This window comes from Quercus robur, chromosome 11 (genome assembly GCF_932294415.1).
Source record: "Quercus robur chromosome 11, dhQueRobu3.1, whole genome shotgun sequence".
NCBI classification, from domain to species: Eukaryota; Viridiplantae; Streptophyta; class Magnoliopsida; order Fagales; family Fagaceae; genus Quercus; species Quercus robur.
This window is the reverse complement of record NC_065544.1, coordinates 8,975,004-8,996,490: the sequence shown is the minus strand read 5'-3', so window position 1 is coordinate 8,996,490 and position 21,487 is coordinate 8,975,004. Positions and strand designations below refer to the sequence as shown.

At 32.5% G+C, this 21,487-nt stretch overlaps 1 protein-coding gene across 2 annotated transcripts; it reads left to right on the top strand.

Moving 5' to 3' along the window:
- Positions 1-10,153: 10,153 nt before the first annotated feature.
- On the top strand, positions 10,154-20,643 carry LOC126705820 (TORTIFOLIA1-like protein 2). Of its 2 annotated transcripts, XM_050405035.1 has the most exons (9): positions 10,154-10,304; positions 11,313-12,137; positions 12,814-13,008; positions 13,100-13,202; positions 14,339-15,000; positions 15,433-15,583; positions 15,698-16,143; positions 18,865-19,030; positions 20,333-20,643. In XM_050405035.1, exons 2-9 carry the CDS (start codon positions 11,487-11,489, stop codon positions 20,344-20,346), a joined length of 2,388 nt encoding a protein of 795 aa, XP_050260992.1. In that variant the 5' UTR covers positions 10,154-10,304; positions 11,313-11,486; the 3' UTR covers positions 20,347-20,643. The 2 variants fall into 2 exon arrangements, with proteins under 2 accessions (XP_050260992.1, XP_050260991.1); XM_050405034.1 differs by having other exon boundaries at positions 15,433-16,143.
- The last annotated feature ends 844 nt before the right edge of the window (positions 20,644-21,487 follow it).

Below are 21,487 nucleotides of genomic sequence, written 5' to 3'. Positions count from 1 at the left end.
TGTGTGTGTTTGTTTCTCAAAAAAAAAAAAAAATAATAATTGTTTATGCGTAATTTTTAAATCTAAATAATTCTTTATAATTTTCTTTTGGACAAAATGCAAAACTTGAGTTCCATCTTAGAACTTGAGTTTTTAAAACTCGAGTTGCATGTGGTGGCAATTTGATGTGGAAAAAAATCCGCTTGGAACTTGAGTTTTAAATACTTGAGTTCCTGCGTTCACCACCTGTTCTTTTTCCTCCTTTGTTCGTCTTCTTCCTCCATGAGTGTCTAGGTGAGTTCCTTCTTCTTCCTCTATTCTTCTCTTCTTGTGGGTTCTTCTTCAAATTCTTCAGATCTTTCTTCTTCTTCCTTCATGGGTTCTTCTTCAAATTCTCCAGATCTTCTTCTTTTGATTCTTCTTATTCTTCTTCTATGGAACTTGAGTCTTAGAGACTCGAATTCCAAGTGGCAAAAATCTCCATGTTAACAATGAGAACTCGAGCCGTTGAAGCTCGAGTTTTGACACTGAAGTCGAGCCTCTAGGGCTCGAGATGTTACTTTCTTAAATTGTTTTAAAGCCTTGCTTACTAACGAACTATATATGATGCTAGAGGGCAAATATCCCCTACTTTGAAGAACAAACCCCCACGCTCAAAAACAAACCCATAAATTAAAACGTTAATATGAAGAACAAAAAAATCAAACCCAAAAAGTAAAATGTTAATTTGAAAAACAAAAAAAAAAAACCAAAAAACAGATCCCTAACTCAATTATTTGAGAGGAAGAGAAAGAGATTGAACTTACATTTGAATTTTTGTTCTTCAATGTTGTTCTCCATACATTGCCATTTCTTCAAATTAATTTTTGGGTTTTTTTAAGGCGTAAATGCATTTTTAGTCCCTACATTTTGGCCCTATTTCTATTTTGGTTCCTACATTTTCATTTCACTACTTTTAGTCTCTAAACCAATTAATGCGTGTTATTTTAGTCATTTCCGTCAGTCAATAGACATTAAAATATTATTAAAAATCCACTGTGGCACTCATCACTCATGCCACATGGGTGATGAGTGCTATGGTGGATTTTTAATAATATTTTAATTCCTCCGTCAGCCACCTCAGATATTACTGTCTGTTGACTGACGGAAAGAACCAAAATAATATGCATTAATTGGTTTAGGGACTAAAAGTGGTGAAATAAAAATGTAGAGAGCAAAATGGAAAAAAAAAATCAAAATGTAGGAATTAAAAGGACATTTAAGCCTTTTTTATTTTAAAATTAACAATTTCTTAAAATTAATAAATAAATAATAATTTAAATTTTTTTTAAAAGACAAAACAATGTTGTTTTGCTATACATAACAGCAGCAACTAACAAATTGTTAACGGAGGATTTAATTGAGAATAAATAAAACTTAAAGGACTGAAATGACAAAACTCAAACTTAGAGAACTGAAATGAAAATTTGTGAAATTTAGAGGGTAAGTTTTGTATTTTAGCATTTTCTTTTTAAATGGGTCAAGTGCCTTAACCCATTCAACCTTGTCCACCTGTCCAACTTAGTTTTAATTTGAAGGGTCCCAAACGGTTTCAACCAAGTAGGTGGTCAAGTTATTGGTTGATCCTTTTTAAAAAAAAAAAAAAAACCCACCCGCCCTTTGGTGAATGGTGGATCCTTGGGTTTGTGTAGCAAAGGGGTTCAAACTCACATGGAAACCCTAACCACAGCCCACAAGCACAGGTCCAGGAGAGGACATTGATCTTTGTACTTGGAAAGTTCACACATTAGCCATGAAGCTAACATGTGAATCCTAGCCCAAATAAAGAGCACAAAACACAATAAATGATCCAACACAACAAAGCATAAATACCCACACACACTTGACAAAAATGCAAAAAGATGGTAAAATAAAGTTTTACCTATGTGACGGTGGAAAGATAGGGGGTAATTGTGTTCTTAAGGATGATCTCGTATGAATGTTTATGGAATTTTTGTGAGGAAGAGAGAGAGATTATGAAATGAGAGAGTGAATGAAAGAGTTTTCTGTGTTCTTGAAGTAAGGAAGGATGAAAGAGTGTTTGAATGACAGGGAAAAAAAGATGATAAGAAAAAATAATCGAAGACCAAGAGGATAAGGCCAGCGGTTTGGGCAATGGCGACTCTGGGATTTGGGCTAGAGACATTACGTCCACAATATTTTCACAATAAATAATAGGTGTTACGCTCACAATATTTTCACAACAAATAATACATGGTTAGTTGTTATTGGTTCAAATTTGAACCTATCATTGAGATTATTTTTTTGCTCCAATAGTAACAACTAGTAACAATTTGCCACTTAGAATTTGTTGTGAAAATGTTATGGACATTTTTTTTTTTTTTTTAATAGGGTGTTAATAAGAAGATGAATCTTGAGTAGGAGATAAATTTTGTGGTCTACATGGTTTTATAACAAATTTGTTCATAGTACTAAGAAGATAATAAAAGATAAACTATAAGTTCATTTGATATATTGTTTCTTTGAACATACTAATTATGATTGTTAATATTAAATCTTGAAAATAATCTATTGTTTATAAATACAATACCACTTATCTTTAAAAAAAATAAAAATTACAATACCACCACGCACTGTTGACATAATGGTCATTTTGCAAGTACAAGTTTTTGTGGGTTGGGGGGCAAGGGATGAGTTCAAGTCTCTAGGAGGGAGTTTTACGCACATATACACTTAGATTAGGCTAGAGTGAGATTTTTATCTCAAATTATAAAAATAAAAATGCAATAAACATATTAATTATTATTGCTTAAAATATTTTATTAATTAGTTTATGTCTTTACTCTGTACAATTCTTTTATTTAACAATTCAATTCAACTTTGACAACTATTGGTCTTTGAAATTCTATTAAGAAAATATTTGTTGTCTTAACATTTGTTTTTGTCTTCACTCAATCACTCACATTTCCCACCCCCTTGTCTTTTTTCTTTTTTTAAAAAAAATTATTTATAATCACTCTTTGTCTAATTGTTTAATTGTCTTTTAGTGTTAATCTTTACTAACTATTGATTGACTAACTGACCCATGCCTCAATCCCCACTTAACAAATAACAAATTTAAAACACATTCAAATTCAGCCACTCCACTTGCGGGTTCGATCAAAAGTATAAATTAATTATAACTTTATTTAACAATTTAACTCGATTTTGACAACTATTGGTCTTTGTAATTCTATTAAGAATTTATATTGTGTTTGTTTTTGTCTTCATTCAATCACTCTCCTGTCCCACTCCTTTGTCTAATTATTTATTTATTTTTTAGAATCATCCTTTGTCCAATTATTTAATTGTCTTTTAGTGTTAACATTTACTAACTATTGATTGACTGACTAGCTTATGTCTCAATCACCACTTAACAAATAACAAATTAAAAACACATTCAAATTCAGCCACTCCACTCACAGATTTGATCAAAAGTATAAATTAATTGTAACTTTATTTAACAATTCAACTCAACTTTGACAACTATTGGTCTTTATAATTCTATTAAGAAAATTTTTGTTGTGTTAACATTTGTTTTTGTCTTCACTCAATCACTCCCCTGCCCCACCCCCTTATCTATATATATATTTTTAAATGATGATGCCAAAAATCGTCAGTAAGTTACACAGTCCTCGTGTGCTCAAGACAACACCTGCACAACACAGAAACAGAAGAGCTTAAGAGAGTATCGGCCGAAAACCCTCTGAAGGTTAAGTTATAAAACTTTCTTCACAACTCTAGAGTGCCAAAACTGAGAGAAATTATGCGTACCTTGATTTGTAAGGGTTTTGGGGTTTTTATAGTGGCATTGAGTTGACATCCGTTCCTTGGCACAGAGGGCCTTTCCTTGTAGAGAAGTTCTTCATTAATATGTGTATCTTGCGGGATCCTTTCCTTGTAGCAATCCCCTTGACTAGGATTAGTCATGGGGAACAAGATGTTTCCTTATATACTCATGTGTGGAGGCCAAGCAAGGCCATGTCAGACCCATCAAAGGCTTACTTATCCCCTTCAGCTTCCTTACGCTAGCTTCTTGTCCCGTTTATGCATTTTGGTCGCCCCATTCAGGTGTTGTTGATCTCGAGGCGCAGCCGTCGGCCTTATGGTGGAACCGTTGGCTTTATGATATCATCATTTATGTTGATGAATGCACAAGCAAGGTCGACAGGTTTATTAGGACCGTCAGCTTTGCCTTATGTGAATGACTTTATCAAACTTTTAGAATTGCCATTTTCATTAAATATTTAGAATCACCCCTTGTCTAATTGTTTAATTGTTTTTTAGTGTTAACACCTAATTACTGATTGATTGATTGGCACATGCCCCAATCCCCACTTACAAATAACACATTCAAATTCAACCACTTCACTCACGAATTCGATCAAATTTTTTAATTAATTGTAACTTTATTTGCAAGAATAGATTGTTAAGGGGATCATATTCAAGTTTATTTCAGTTGGAATTGGACTTAAAAAAGATTTAGAGTTAGGGACTCAAAAAGTTCAAATTTTCTTTTTAGGGAGTCAAAAAAAATTTTGAGTGAAGCAACCAAATACTAAATTTTTTTAATAAAATTATATATTTAATATCTTCAAATAAAATTTGAGTATAAATTTATTTATTAGTGATTAGTTATACATTTATTTAATTTATTTTTTACAATTTTTATATTATATAGAAGTGTTAATGTGGACAAAACACAAAGAAAGTGTAGGTAGAATTTTTATTTTTTTAATTAAGAGCTAAGTTTCAAGAACAAACACAAAGGGAAAGTACGATAAGAACTATATTTTTTTAGAGAACTGTCAAACTCAAAATGAATGAGTAGACTCATTGCTAAGCTTAATGGGAGAAGATGGTTTGCAGCATAACTAAGTAGCTTTAAAAAAAAAAATCACTTTTGAGCATTTTTTTTAGACCGAGAGAGTGATCTTTTAGCATTTTTGTGTGGGAGATTAATGAGTTCTACACTTTTTTTTGATATAAGATAGAATTCTATTATAGCTTAATCCAAGTGTATATGTGTGTGAAGCTCCCTTCTGGAGACTTGAACCCCGGCCCTTGCCCCCCACACCCCATAAGCACTTATACTTGTGGAGTGACCATCGCACCAAGGGTGTGCGGTGGTAATGAGTTCTACACTTTAAAACTAAGAAAAATGAACAGTCATTACCACATCCAATGATTTTTTGTTTTTGTTTTTCTTTGATAAAAAAAATACTTTTTATTTATTGGCTAATATTTGGGCTTAATTAATACTCCCATTGGTACGTAGATATCTCTATTGGATAAAATTTAGGGTTTTTTTTTTTTTTTTCATTAAGGGCCTTAGGCAGTTGCTTATTTGCCTTATAACTCCCGTCGGCCTTGCCCATAAGTAGTCACTTTAAAGGGAACTCCACCCTTATCCCAATGTGGTTAGATTACTCTAATCAAACACTTGAATACTTTGGCTAATTTAAAGCCAAACCCATAAATTAGGGTTTAACCTAATCAAAGTGGGCTTGAACCAGGGTTATGCTTCATACTCCATGCATGACCGTTTGGTTAGCTTAAATTGATTCCTGTATCAATGTCCCTCTAGCAGATTTTCAAAAAACTGTAATATAGGTTTTCTTAGGGTTGAGACAAAAGCTTTTTAGGGGAAAATGAGCATTTGCCCCTAATTTACAAATTATATAGCAATTTGTTCCTCTTTTCAAACTATTTAGGGATATGTCCCTGTTTTAGAACTCAATTTTTTGAAAATCGAGTTCTCCTTATAACTCAATTTCAAGATTTTGGAGTTATGGCTAAATTCTGCCATGGTGGACTAAGTTGACGTGGCTTTTCCATTAAAAAAATATGGCTGGAACTCGATTTTAACAAAATCAAGTTCCAGACAAATGTTAATTGGAGAATGAGAGAAGAGAGAGAGAGAGAGAGAGAGAGAGAGAGCTTTTTTATTTATTCATTGTTTTTGTAAAACTCGATTTTAATAAAATCGAGTTCTATGTGGCATTTTTTTAGCTTCCACCATGGCACAAGGCACAGGGAACTCAATTTTAACGATATCAAGTTTAGCTTTTTTATTTATTCACTGTTTTTGCAAAACTCGATTTTAATAAAATCGAGTTCTACGTGGCATTTTTTCAGCTTCCACCATGGCACAAGGCACAGGGAACTCAATTTTAACGATATCAAGTTTTATGTAGAACTTGATTTTAGCAAAATCAAGTTTCAAAATAAGGACATATCCCTAAATAGTTTGAAAAGAGGGACAAATTACTACATATTTTGTAAATTAGGGGCAAATGCCCATTTTTCCCAAGCTTTTTATGAGAAATTGAAGGTGGACAAAATACGATGTTGACACCAACAAAAGATGGCAGGCCTATCGCTCATGGTTTTTGACTTCCAATATGCTTAAGGGCAAGACTTAAGTATAGTACTTATGTATTGTTTCTTAAGTTCTTTTCTTAAGATTCTGCCATGCGGATTTTTTCTCATGGATTGGAAGTGTATTTTTTAGTTAAATAGTCACATGACTGAATCTGAAGAGAGAAACCTAAGGAACAACACCTAAAGTACTGTAGCTAAGTTTTGTCCTATACTTAATATGCTCTATATTTTATTGCTAATCTCGGTGTTGTGTTTTTTTTTTTTTTACCTTTAATTAGTTGCAATTCTGAGGCATATAGAAATAGTATTTTGCACAAAGTAGTGCAACTCTTCACATTGGTTATTCATTTGTTTTTCTAGTAGCACTTTGATTTATCATATTAGGTTCACTTGCTTTGACATAATTAATACATGTGTCAATTTTTGTGTTGACATGCTTAGCACGCAATTGACTCGAAAATAATTCAATTCATTATTTGTGTGTCAAGATGCGTTGACCAGTTTGATAAGAACTTGTTCGCATAAATGAATGTCATTTTTATTCAACACAAAATTTAATTTTAAATATATAATTGAGTAATCAAAAGAATTTTAATGCCTATAGTCATTAAACCCAAAGTTCATAACCATTCTCCCTTTAAAAAAAAAAAAATCTCATTTCATTTTATTTTTCATAGATTGAATATTTCCCAATTTGGTTGGAACTTCGTTGGGTTGAAATAAGAATATTTATATTGTATGGTATTAGTGTTTTTATAATAAGTGATTGTATTTTTATGCTATTAGTACTTTAATTAATGTTATTAAGAGGTAGAATTTGTCTAAAACTTATTTATTTAGAATTATAACTAGTAGTATAATTTACATGCTTAGTCTAAGGATACAATTTGACTCTCAAGCCCAAATGAAGTATGAACTTAGGCCCAAAAAACCCAATACAATAAATTTGTAGAGAATTGGTTGGAAAACTGGGCTTTAATAAGTCAGACAACAAGTAAAGTGGATCAAGATGGTAAGAAAATGAAGATAAACCAGTTTAATCTAAAGAAAATTATCCTCGGCATAGTCCGAGGAGATCAGTTCTTATATATTAATTCTCAAGTTTGATTACAAGTTCCACTCTTAATTACTACAATATTTTTCTCTCAATTTATTGATCCCTCTCTTCAAGATCTTCTTTCTATTTTATACTATCATCCTCCTTCATCTTTACCCTCCACGTGTAGGCTAGATTAGTAGTGTTGATTCTTATCACATCAGCACCATTTTGAAGCCTTTGGAAAGTAGCTGTAAGACTAAAAGATACTGTTCAGGTATCACTTCTTCATTAATGTGAGTAGAGAGTTAGCTGCAGAATATTTAATACGGTGGTATCAGTTTTCCCTTGAGATATTTCATGGCCTCCCTCTGTCCTATTCCTTCTGGATACTTATCCTCATTAGTGAAATCGTCTAGAACGTTGCTCTTGGTGTCAGACCACACCTTCTGACCTCAGCTTTGCGCAGTCGAGGAAGTAGTCCTCTTCGAATTGCCTTCTTGGATGATCATGATCAGACTTCATCTCTTTATTTACCAACACAGATTCTTAGGAAGATGTTTATCCGTTCTCGTACTACTTAATGTCCTCGGATTGGGCCTTTGGCCCAATATATACATAGATATGTAATCCTAGGCCTATCACCCATACACTTAGAAAATATACAAAAAGTTAATAATTTTGGGTCATATTTTTAAAAAGTTGAAATGGGTTATGTTTGTATTATTCCTATTATCTATCCATACTACTAATAACTGAAGTCTTTGTTTGGGTTTCATTATTTTTCATACTAAAAGATCCTCACACGAATTCTTAAACTCTCTAAAATTTCCCTATCTTTTAGTTAAATAGTTTTAAATTTAAAAGCACAAACTGGTTAAAAGAGTAATTTACTATTTTAAAAAAGTTCATAAGTTTTAGTTTTTTTTTTTTTTTTTCTCTTCTCCAATCTGAATTACCACTTTTTATTATTATTTTAAATTCAAAAATTTCAAACTTTTATAAACTCTCACGTACAGAAAGATCCTAAAAATTAGAACACCATTACTATTTCACATTTAAATATTATGACACTAAACTCAAAATTAAAAATTAAAAAGTGCCTCATTAATGAGGCTAGTAAGATATAAAATTATGTTAATTAATTCAGATCACATTTAAAAAAAAAAAAATTAGGACGCTATCTTTATCTCACATCTAAATATTATGACACTAAACTCAAAATAAAAAATAAAAAAGTGCCTCATTAATGAGGCTAGTAAGATATAAAATTTTGTTAATTAATTCGGTTCACATTTTTTTAAATGTGTTGAGAGTTGAGACCGTATTTAATATATATATATATTTAAATGCATGCCTATATTACTAACCCCAAAAAATAATCACATATTAGAGGGGTAAAATTACATAAAAAGGCCAAAAGTTTATACCATGTTTCAAATTAGGTTGCATGTTTTTAATTTTGCCATTTAAACTCCTATCTCTATTACGAATTTATTTTTTATTTTATTTTATTTTTTGTTGGGATAGAACTAAGTAGAGAAGAAAAGAAAACCATTGATAAAATTTTGTATTATATCCAAATAATAAGTTTTATTTTTTCTGGCAATCACTTTCTTACTCTAACAGAACCCTCTGTCTCATTTTTTTTTAATGGTTGTTAAATTGATTTATGAACAATCCTCGATGAAATGCAAAGTTTTAATCAATATATATATATATATATATAAATATATATATATATATATATATATATTTTTTTTTTTGCCTTACCCCACTTTGTTAATGTCCAAAAAATAATAAATGAATAGCAAAAATAAACATGAGTTTCAAATTGAAATGAATTCATAAATTTGAGACAATATTAAACTTGGAACTCAATACAATATGAAGCATGGTATAAACTCTAGGCATTTATATGTAGGGCTCATTTGAGAATAACTTATTTAGTTGAAATTGAAATTTTTTTACTGAAAGTACCGTAGATAAAGCTAAAAGTTAGCTGAAATAGTATAATATAACTCATAAATAATACCAAAAAGTGCATTAAAATCTATAAATAGTAACAAAATAAACTATATAATAAAAGAAACGGTTCAATATAAGTTATCCCAAATGCAACCATAATTTATCAATTCATTCAATAAACATGCTGTGTTAGAATTAGTGGTTTTGACATGATTATTAAATTGGTTATATTCAAATTTCTTTTTAATATTGTTTATAATTTGATAGTTGGGTAGAAAAATTTAAACCTTAAGTGACTTCCCTAAAAAAAAAAAAAAATTACTTAATTAAGTTACAAAACACTTCGTATCACATATTTTTTTTTTGAAGGGGATCAAATATTTTATTATTATTTATTTATTTATTTTTATCGAAAAGGATCTTGAACTTTTCTACCCAAAAAAATTAAAGTTTGATTTAAAAAAAAAAATTGGGGGGGATGAACCGTAAAATGGAATCTACGCTAAGAGGAAGCAGCACGTGGCGGACATGTAATGGTTTAAAACCCTAAAAGTGGGCCCCACACCTCACCTAGACGCTCTCTCAAATTCGAAACCTATAGGAAAGCGCGAAATTTCAAGCTTCCCATCTCTCTCTCTCTCTCTTTGTGTGTGAGAATTTAAACTTTGAAATTGAAAGCGCATAAAAGATTGTCTCGAAGCGAGAGAGTGAGAGATACAGAGAAATTCGTGCCCTCTTTTTAAATTTCTTTATTAATTAAAAATAAAAATAAAAATAAAATTTGAATTTTATTTGTTTTTTAGCTTTCAAAAATTTAAAAACATTACACTTTAGCAGTTTCTAAAATTGTAGCTATCTCATTTCATTTTCCCTCAGCTCCACTCCTTTGTACTACTTAGTAAGTTTCTTCTTCTTCTTCTTCTTCTTTTTTCAAAAATGTGGATTAAGGCTCTGTTTGGTTGCCGCTAAAACTCATCACAAAACGTATTATTGTGTGAAACTCTTGGAGTCTTTGGTTTTCGTTGTTGTTAGATCTCTAGGGTTTTTCTTTTTGATTTTTTGTTTAAGTTTTGTTTGGTTGCTGAGAAAAATTAAGTAAAAGAGAAGAAAAAAAAAGGAAGGAAAGAAAGAGAGAAAAAGAATGGGAAAATTCATAACTTCTAAGTCTTCTATGTCCTGATGATTTTGGCTAGTTATAATAATTCTAAAAGTAAGTTTTGTGGTTTCTTTTTTCTGAGATTAAACTACTACTATCTTTGGCTTAATTTTTCTCACTAACCAAACGAACAGTTAATGTCAATGTGTAATTTGTGTTTCTTTTTGCCATACATTTTCTCAGGAACCAAACAGAGGATTGAGGGTTTCTTTTTAATTTTGTTTTGGTTTTTCCTTTCTTAAACATTATGATAAAACTTGTAAGCATGTATTGCTACAGTGCACGCATGTTTCTTTTCCTTGCATTTTTGTTTCGTTTCTGTTTGGTTGCTAAGAATTTTGAGGAAAGGAAAAGTAAAGAAGAGAAGAAGAATGGGAAAATCTTTAAATCCCATGCATTTTTTTTTTTTGTTTTTTATTTATTATGATTGTGTTAACTTCCAAAAGTTTTAACTTTTTAGCCTCAAATTGCTTTCTCAAATAATTATTGTCTTTGGAGAGTGAAATGTGAATTTGTAATTTCTAGACATTTTTCACTGAGCCATTGTATGGTTTGATTTATTTGAAGATTAAAATGTTTGCCATATTATCCATATTGTTATTAGTTTCAAGCATTCATGGCTTAAGTTGAGCTTTCACTGACAAAAATGTTAACTTTGAAAGGCGAAATTTACATATCAAACAGAGTGTTGATGTGAATGCGTAATTTCTAGTTTTCTTTTCTCTGACTTTATTTTCTGTCTCATTTTAGGGTTTGATTTAATTGAAGAGCAAAATGTTTGCCATCTTATCCATATTGTTATTAGTTTCAAGCTTTGATGGTAAAAGTAGAGCTTTCACCAATGTTTTAACCCATCAACAATGTAAACTTTGAAAGGGCCAATCTGTGCATGTTTAGAACTTTGGTCTCGATTTACATATCAAGATGAAGAAACATGCACATATGAAAGCGCGAGGAACCACTAGGGTGAACGCACAGCAGGTGATTTTTGAGCTAAAACATAAAGTGGTTATCGCACTGAACAAGCTTGCGGATAGAGACACATACCAGATTGGTGTTGATGAGCTCGAGAAAACTGCTGAATGTTTAACCCCAGATGGGATTGCCCCATTTTTGTCGTGTATATTGGATACTGATTCAGAACAAAAGAGTGCTGTAAGAAAGGAGTGTATTCGATTGATGGGTACATTAGCGAGATTTCATGAGGGTCTTGTTGGACCACATCTTGCCAAGATGGTTGCTAGCATTGTTAAGCGGCTCAAGGACCCAGATTCTATAGTGAGGGACGCATGTGTGGAAACAGTCGGTGTTTTGGCTTCGAAATTGAGTAATTGTAGGGGTGAGACCGATGGAGTCTTTGTTGTGTTAGTGAAGCCGCTTTTTGAAGCTTTGGGTGAACAAAATAGGCAGGTGCAGTTGGGTTCAGCATTGTGCTTGGCTAGGGTCATTGACAACAGTCATGATCCTCCAATTTCAATCTTGCAGAAGATGTTGGCTCGGACCACAAAGTTGCTTAAGAATCCACATTTTATGGCAAAACCAGCGGTGATTGAGTTGAATAGAAGTATTATTCAGGTCAGTTTAAACTGTAGCACAGAAGTTGATTTGCTAAATTGTCTTTGATTTTTCCTTATGAATTATGATTTGGTATAATGAGTTCAAAATTTAGTTTATTTCTTTACCTAAGGCCATAAAATCAATAAAATAGTTTGTCGACATTTTTTAAAGCATTTGTTCTATTTACGTAAGTTTTTTAGTGTAATTGGTCTAAGAAGGGATATATTTGAAATTAAATAACTATTGTTTTAATTATTTATATTCTTTTTCTTTTTTGATAAATTAAGTGACTTTTGTTCTTAAAGGGACAAAAATTTCCAGTTTCAATATTGATAGTTGTGAACCTATGTCTTTCCAAAAGGCCATCCACAGTGTCTGTACCTATTCCTTTTAAAGAAGGAAAACCTGTTTTTTAGTGCTTTGTTATCTTAATTATAAAGGAGGAAGCACAAGAAGAATGTTTGTTCTTTGTTCTAATTATGAAAAACAGTGTGATCATCATTTAAAATACTATTTGGCATAGGCTATCAAGCTGCCAATCAGCCTATTTTGGATACCTCCTATATTTTCTCTTATTTCTCTACTTCCATTAAGTGATTTCTTTTTAACATTCGGTTTGATTGTACATATATCTTTATTTTTTCTGTGAACTCTCAAATTTAAAAGACATGGAGCTTTTCAATCTCTACTTCAGGTCGGGGGTGCTCCCACACAAAATATTCTATCTGGTGCAATGGCTGGAATCCGAGAAGCTCTGAAAAACAGTGACTGGACAACACGCAAAGCTGCTTCTGTGGCATTAGGGGACATTGCTGCAACTGGTGGATCCTTCTTGGGATCCTTTAGGACTTCCTCCATCCGCTCTCTTGAATCTTGTCGTTTTGATAAGGTTAGTTTAATAAATATCTACATTCAGAGAAGTTTCTTGTCTTCCAATTGATTAAAGTGGACCCTATAGATACTTCCTGTGCTTCTTATAGGTTAAACCAGTTAGGGATGCAGTACTGCAGGCCCTACAGTACTGGAGAAGTCTTCCAGGGCCTGATACTCCTGAACCTTCAGAAGCTGGATCTTCTATAAAAGGTTTAGTGGCTGATGTCCATTGATATGACATATTTGTTTAGATAGGTGTTATGTTTAATGTTGATTATATGCTCTGGTTAGTTGCATTGTTTTTCTTGTAGCTTTTTAAAATTTGTTCATGTTGCTTTGTAAGCCTTTCAAATCTGTCAAAGAGGAATCAGAAATTAAAAGCATCTTTATGGGGTCATGGATATTTTAGTGCTGCATGGACTACAGTGTAGCTGTAGAAATAGTTTTAAGTACTCCAAGTAGAATATGATCATATAGGGAATGTGGAACACTGAGTTTAGTTACTTTAAGGCAGTAATTCATGAAGTGGAACTTTTGAAATAGGGTTAATTTCTGTATGCTATGCTTAATCTAAAATATGTTCTTGTGATCATTGGTATTGAATTCAGGCATTTGGGAAATTAAACCTCGGCTAAGATAATTGTTGGCTGTAGTGTATATCATTTGGTCTGTTGATATATAATTTTTTCGAGAAGCAAGGTAATTTAGTGAAAAGAAGGAACACCACTCAGTACACAAGTGTACTTAATTGACCTTTTTCTGAGCTTGGGTTCAATTACCCAAATGAACCTCCGTATATGCAAGAGTTGCTACACTCATAATCTAACATGGATCGTTAATTCACCTGTTATTCCAGATTACATAAGTTTATAGAAAGACAGAAAGTTAGAAGGAAAGGAACTGGTGCTTATATAAAGCAAAGTAGAAAGGGGAAAAGGTCATGATGGGAATATGATAATGTCTGATCATTCTTGTTATTCATCTTTTATTGTTAACCTGCCTTGGTTGATAATATCCTATTCCTCTTTATTTTCATGAAAATTCTATGAATTGTAAGGAATTTATTGGGCTACGTTAAATTGGAATTGCAATGATTACTGTAGTTTATAAGCTCCTGTGCAACTTTTAATTATGTGTGTCATCTTTTCCTGTATTAGTTGTTCAGTGGAAGGAAGTAGAGAAGTGTCATTTTATACTGTTTTGAACTTCTTTGTCATATTAAATCTTTTACCCAATTTGTTCAACAGAGCAAGTTATAGAACTTGGAACTATGATGTGGGTATATGTTTACATTCTCTTTTTCTATGCCTCCCTTCAATGTCATTTTTATCATACAATTTCTGCAGAAAATTATTGTGGAGGTGACTACAGTGATCTCACCAGTACCAGCGAGTCTGGATGGAAGGATGTCACCCTCAAGAAAACTGGTACAGGCTCAACTAAGGGCAGGGCTCCTTTGTCTATCAGAAAAACATGTCAAAATTATGTGGAAAACCCTAAAATTTCCAAAGCAGATGATTGGCAAATTGAAATTGCTGTTCCAAAAAGCCATAATGTTTCTTTAGCAGAATTTCATAATGAAGAATCTGAGGGTAGTTCTGTTACCAAGACATTAGAAAGAATGAGTGCTGAAGGTACAAGCCCACAGGATACTGGGTATGAATATGTACCAATGGATGACAAACAAGAATGTTCTTCTGTGTCCAATCTTACTACTGATAACTTTGAGACCAAGTTTGTGACAGTTTCTCATGAATGCCTTGAGGAAGGTGGTCTACTCAAGCCAATCCAAAGAACTCAGCGGTTTGCAGCTGAAGAAGTTAGTAGTGAGGAACAAATGTACTTGGCAAAGAGGCAGGATCGTAGAAGTCTTGATTCTACTGTTACAGAGTCTTGTTCCCAAACTACCCGTGGATGTTGTTCAGAACTAGCGAATGAAATGGTTTGCATTCGAAAGCAACTTTCGGAGATTGAAAACAAACAGTCAAACCTAATGGATCTCTTACAGGTAAACACTGTAGGATTCTTAGATAGTAGTATAAATTTTGTACTTAATTGTTGGTTCAGAGCTCCTATATATATAACACATAAATCATTTTTTTATAAACAGCCTGAGGCACCCAATTAGACTCATGTATAAGATCTTCTCTGCTAAATATGAGTATATAAGATTATAGAGTCATGTATGAGATCTTCTCTGCTTAATATGAGCTTATGAGATTAATTGATCTCTCTAAATTGCCTTAGGGCATAAATGTAACGACTGGTACATGATTTCTGCATCCCTCTTTCTATTAGTTGTTCTTTCTTCACATTCAAGAACATCCACGATCTGTTACATTCCATTTGCAATGTTTATCCTATCATACATGTCATTCTGTCGTGATACTTCTTAGCCATCAGCATGGGCAACTGTCATATGTATTAAAATTTTCTGCAGGTGTTTACAACTGGTGTAATGGATAGCTTGACTACAATACAATCAAGGGTGGTAGGTTTAGAACATGTAGTTGACAGGCTAGCTCAAGATATTGTACTCGGGGGGAGATATTCTGATTCAGCAAGCTCCAAACTCTTGAAGCAGAGCCAAGGTGTGCATTCTCCGCGACTCTCTACGTGCACACCTCGACCATCTGTTGATATTCGCAATAGACAGCCTTCATTGTTGTCTGTAAAAAGTTCTGATATTTGGGATGAAAATGCAGTTGGAAGGTGCAGGTCAAGCAATTCTGCTAAACAAGGTACAGATATTTGGACAAATTCTGAGGTGAAGATCACTAGGAATCCTGTGGGGAAAGTCATGCAGAAAGGTTCTGGTCCGGGAATGCAAAATGTTGGTTGTGGCCAAACAAGAAATGCTAATGCTATTTTTGCTTCAGCTTCTAGTACTAATGTCAGACAACATGGTTTAGAAAGTAAGAACAACCTTTGGAAACGAGTGAAAGGTTATTTATGTGAAGGGGACCTAGACTCTGCATATGTGGAAGCTCTCTGTTCACATGATGAACTTGTTCTGGTTGAGCTACTTGATAGGACTGGTCCTGTTCTGGAAAGTTTGTCACCAAAGACTGTTAGTGACATTCTCAGTACTTTGACATCATATCTCCTAGAGCAAAGATTTATGAACTCCATAATCCCTTGGTTGCAGCAGGCAAGTTGTTTGTACACATTTACTTTCTATGTTACTGTGATTGTGGGTGCTGGATGTTTATACCATGCTATTTAGGGTATGTTTTGATACTGTTTATTGTTGAAAGCTGAAAACACTGTAGCAAAATAATTTTTAAATGTGTGAATAGTGCTGTAGCACCCAGTTTTAAAGAGAAATTTGCTGAAATCTGTACTTGCGGGTCTCGTGAACAGTGCATGGGACCCACACAAAAAAATGCAGCCCATTCACAAACGCAAATGCGTTTTGTATCCAAACTAACACTCAATGCTTCCTAGGGTACTTAATTGAACATAAAATACTTGGTTGTGTTCTTCCAAGTGCATACTAGTGTTGTAAAGGGTGAGTGTTTTGGTTCATCTAAATACTTAGGGTAATCAAATGGGAACTTGGTTATTATTGGCTTAATCTTAAGTGATTAATCCATTACTTACAACTGTTTAGGATTTATCGGAGTGTAAATCGGATTATAACATGTAAATAGAATTGTTTATGGTTATATATATATGTAAACTTGGCAAGATATTAGAAAATAGAAATAAAAATGTTAAATGAAATACTGTAACTTACCCTCTTAACTTGTCCTGCCAAGGGAAGAAAGCATATTTTTTCAGTAATTTTCAAAACAAAAAAAGTCACGTTGATATGCCAACACCTTCTGCTATGAACTTTTCATCGACCTCTCCCCCTCATACACACTCACAGATCTGTATACATTTTTGTGCATACATATGTCTGTTCATCCACAAAGACAGTTGGACACGCACCCACATGAACACACACTGATGCAGGGAGCACAACCAAAATTGTTTCAGAATTAATTATTTTTATGCTTTCTTCCAGATCTCATTTTTGAATTGGGGTTTTAATGTTGTTGAGAATTTTATGGGATGTAATTGTGTCTTAATGTAATCCCTGAAGGCTAGTAAACAGAGGCTTTAGGAATGGTTTGAAAGGGTGCAATTTGAGTAGAGAATATCCTGAGTGAGATTTTGTCTCAAAACTCCGTGGTGACTCCAAGCACTTCTAGGTGGTGAAGCCTAGAGTTTTGTGACTCATTCCCTTTTTGCCCATTATTTTACTCTGTGCACTACTAGTGCTGCATCAAACACGCATGTTGCACATGCACACATGAAGACACAATTCTGTCATTCCTGTGAGTTTTTTTTTCATGACTATTGCATATGCAGAAACACTTGGAAATTTTTTTTCATGACTATTGCATATGCAGAAAAACTAGGAAATTTTAATGAACTTATAATTTGTATAATTAGATATATCAAATAATTGGTAGAAAAACAAGGATGCAAGTAATGAACCCTTAATCCCTTATCCCTGAACCTCTCTCTGTGCTTTGTATTACTGTGATATGTATGTTTGACTTTATGGGCACTACTTTGTGTTATTACTGCATATTTGTGCTCAGTGTAAATTAGTTGTAGAGTTCAGAGAGAAGATTACGAAATAATAACATTTGCAAACTGTATTTCCTACATATGATTAGTTGGATATTTGTAATTTTGTTGGTTCTCAATGTTTCGTGCTTTGTAAATTAGTTGTAGAGTTCAGAGAGAAAATTCTGAAATAATAACATTTGCAAAACTCTATTTCCTACACATGATTAGTTGGATATTTGTGATATTGTTGGTTCTTAGTGTTTCATGCTTTAGATAAACTCATAATGATCCCTTTTTCTTTCTCATGTTTTTGCTCTTTGTAATGTAAAATTTCACTCTATAAAGAGTAAATAATAAGTGCATGCATCTCTTAAGTTAGAATTGATGATCATAATATTGAATGATAATACAAAAATCAAATGGCGTGTTTTCAGTTTTCCTTTAATCTATAAAAATGAAATTAACCATAAATTATTGTAATAACTTCTATATTTTTAGATGGCCATGCTTGTGGTAAATCTGGTTACATATTCAGTTACTTATGTCAGAGAACATTGAAGTATTCAACTTAAATGGGCTAATTAAGCACATGTGAAATGATTTACAAAAAAATATAATAATACAAGTTATGACATGTTATATACATGATATACTTTTGGTGGCACTGGCAGCTTAAGCAACCAGTTTAGCTTTCATAACATAGAATAGTCAATGAGTGGGAATTTTATGTGTGTGTGTAGGTTAGAATTTTTATAATTGATCATAAAAATTCTGACCAATAATTTGCAATCTGAAATCCTGTGCTGGAATGGGGAGGGGATGTGAGTGAGCAAAAAAGGTAGAGATATTAAGCAAGAGGCAGGAAGGTGGTCAGTTTTGGCTCCAAACTAAACTACCCATCTATTATGCTGTGGTTCCTAGTCCTTAATAATGTGATATGGTTTGCTTTCCTGATTTTAATAATTCTGTTCCTGATTGTTGAGATTATGATGGCATTGTTTTCATTAAAGTAAAACGGGTTACACATTTTAATAGAGCAATTTGGGTGTACTGAACCCTGATTTAGTTGTAATCTCACAAATGAAACTCCATGCAAAGTGAGACAGCAAAAATGAGCCCTCATTCAATTCTGACGTCACTTATTGCTGTTTTGAATGTGTCTTTCAATTACTTAAACTCACAACTAACTGAGAATAAACTAAAGAGCGTAGTTTCCTGTCTTTGACCATTTATCACATCTGCTTATGTACTAATGTAATTAATGTCCCTGAGCAAATTTTTAACCTTTTTTATTTCCTCATTTTAGGTTGTGGACTTGAGCACTATTCATGGACCAAATTACCTTGTTATTTCTGCAAAAGCAAGGCAAGAATTCTTGTCTGCAATTCAGGAGGCTATGAACATGGAGTTTTCTAATCCTGCAGAGAGAAGATATGTGACTCAACTAGCAATGAAGTTCCACCATATATGGGGTAAGCTACCCTCCATTTGACTACTTATACTATGCAAATATCGCATTAAAACTTACACTTTCAAAATTGTTTTTAGGAGTTAAGTTCAATCCAGGTTGAGGTTATGAGAGAATCGGGAAATGTAAATTTCTTGGAATATTTTTGTGCTAGAAAAAATATAGTTGAGTCTAAAAGGCTTGACAATCAATTGAATCACTTAATTGTCAGACATTAGTAATACTTAAAAACCAAGGTTGAACATGAATTCCTTCTCCCATGCTGTGCTACAAATTATATCTCTATTATATTGTCCATATTTTGAATTTCTTGATTGTATTGATCCCAACCGTCAAACTGAGGACGATGTCTTACTGTGGGAAGACTAATTTCTCTCCCTCAGAAAACCAATTCATTCTATGTCAATTCCTAGTTGAATGCTTATTTATTTCATTTGCATGGATTTGAAAATTTTAGGGTTTGTTTGGTTGTGTTGATTAAACAACAGTTTTTGTTGTTTAAACAACAAAACATGTATTTCCATAATACTTTTTCACCTACAAGTATTTCCACAACACTTAAACAACGTTACTAGAACAACTTTACCAATCGGGCCCAACTTAAATTCTCATGTGATTTGTTAACTGTTCCTGATTTGAAATTAATAAAAAATAATGACATTGTGGTTAGAATGACTTATGCTCATTTCAGTTTGCCAACTACCTTTAGTAGCAAATTTGATTTCTTTGTGTAGTTGATGTTTGCTCAATGTAAAGATCCTTAGAGTGGTGTTCATCTCAGGAATTTGACATATTGTTTTTGTCCTGTTTTGGTTTGCTAGACATCATTTGTGTTTGGAGTAATAAATTACTATTTCTTCATAAGAAAAAATTATAATTGCTGTTTTTCTTTCTTTTATACCTGAGTTAAACTTTTAATGTGTTAATTAACTTTTTTTCCCAATTAAATACTGAAAATGGAAAGGTAGTGATAAGATTGTACAGTGAATGAAGGCATGTAATATATTCATGCATTATGTCCTTGGACAATTTAGAAAGCCAGTAATTGCATCTCTAGTGATTCAAACATTCTCCATTTGCAATGTATTTCTTTCTGGCTGAGACTAGACCATGTGGTGCTGTTTGCTTCTGATTGATATCTCAGATTCCAATTATTATTATTTTTTAGGTGATTTCTCCTCTCAAAATACTAATGTTTTACTCCCAACATGTAGCTTAGACTTTCAGTTTTCTAATGATAGCAAATTTGGAAATAGTTTTCTTCTGAAGGAAGATGTGACTGACAATGAGATTTTTGTGTCCATAGGAAAATGTTCCTGATTTCATGTAGGAACTCATTGTGTGCAGTAATTGTAAAGTTGAAGAATTGTAGCCAAATGAGATTTTGTAGGTGTATGGTCATCTCAACAACGGTTCACTTGTGCTTTCTGGTTGGGCATCACTTGTTTAGTGTAATAATATTTGAATTGTCATAAGTTCCATTGTAATGACCAAATCCTTTGTTTTCTGTTATTAGTATACCATGTGTTTGGTTTTCTGTCAGTCTATGAGATGTACCTGTGATGAGGATTTTTGCTTGATTATTATGTTGTGTTTCTTTGACCAAATTAAATTCCATCTGGGGGCGTCTTGTAGCAGAACTTTTTTTTTTTTTTTTTTTCCCAAGCTAAACGATAATTAGTCACCATAACTCAGAGCGTTCCACAAAATGACTACACGTACTATGGCTAATGTAGCAAAGAGTATTGTAGCTTAACCAGTGCTGTGTTGCAAATAAAGACGTTTTCCCTGTTGTAACTATTGAATTATCTAATTTATTCAATAACTAGTCGCCAATCCGTGCTATGCACGGGAACCTACCTATTTATGTGGTAAACTAAATTGATTTTATAAAATTTTAAATTGATTAATAAACTATATTATTGCATGAATTGCTCTTGTATAACTTCAATTTGTGTTACAATTTGATAAAGAAATCATTGTTTGAACGTGCAATGACTTACGAAAAATATTAAAGAATAGTTCATGACTATAAACTTATAACTATTGAAAAAAATCAAAAGATTAAGAGCTTAAAAATTATAAAAATATATGTGTGTGTGACTACACAACAGAGAAATATAAGAGAAAAATTTGTTACACTCAAAATAATAATTCATGGTTATAATTATTGAAATTTTCCAGATAGTTTTGAATATTACAAAAATATAACTCAAAAAGTCAGATGTTAAAACTTCCAAAAGGCCAAAAAATATTAAGGAATCATAAGATTTACATCCTATAAATTATTGAAACAAAACTATATATATATATATATGATTTTATAATAGAAAAATATAAAAGAAAAATTGATTACCTTCAAAAGAATAATACATGGTATAGTTGTTGAAATTTGCTAAACATGTTCAAATATTGCAAAAACTAACACAAAATATATGACTATTCAAAAGAGAAAAATAAG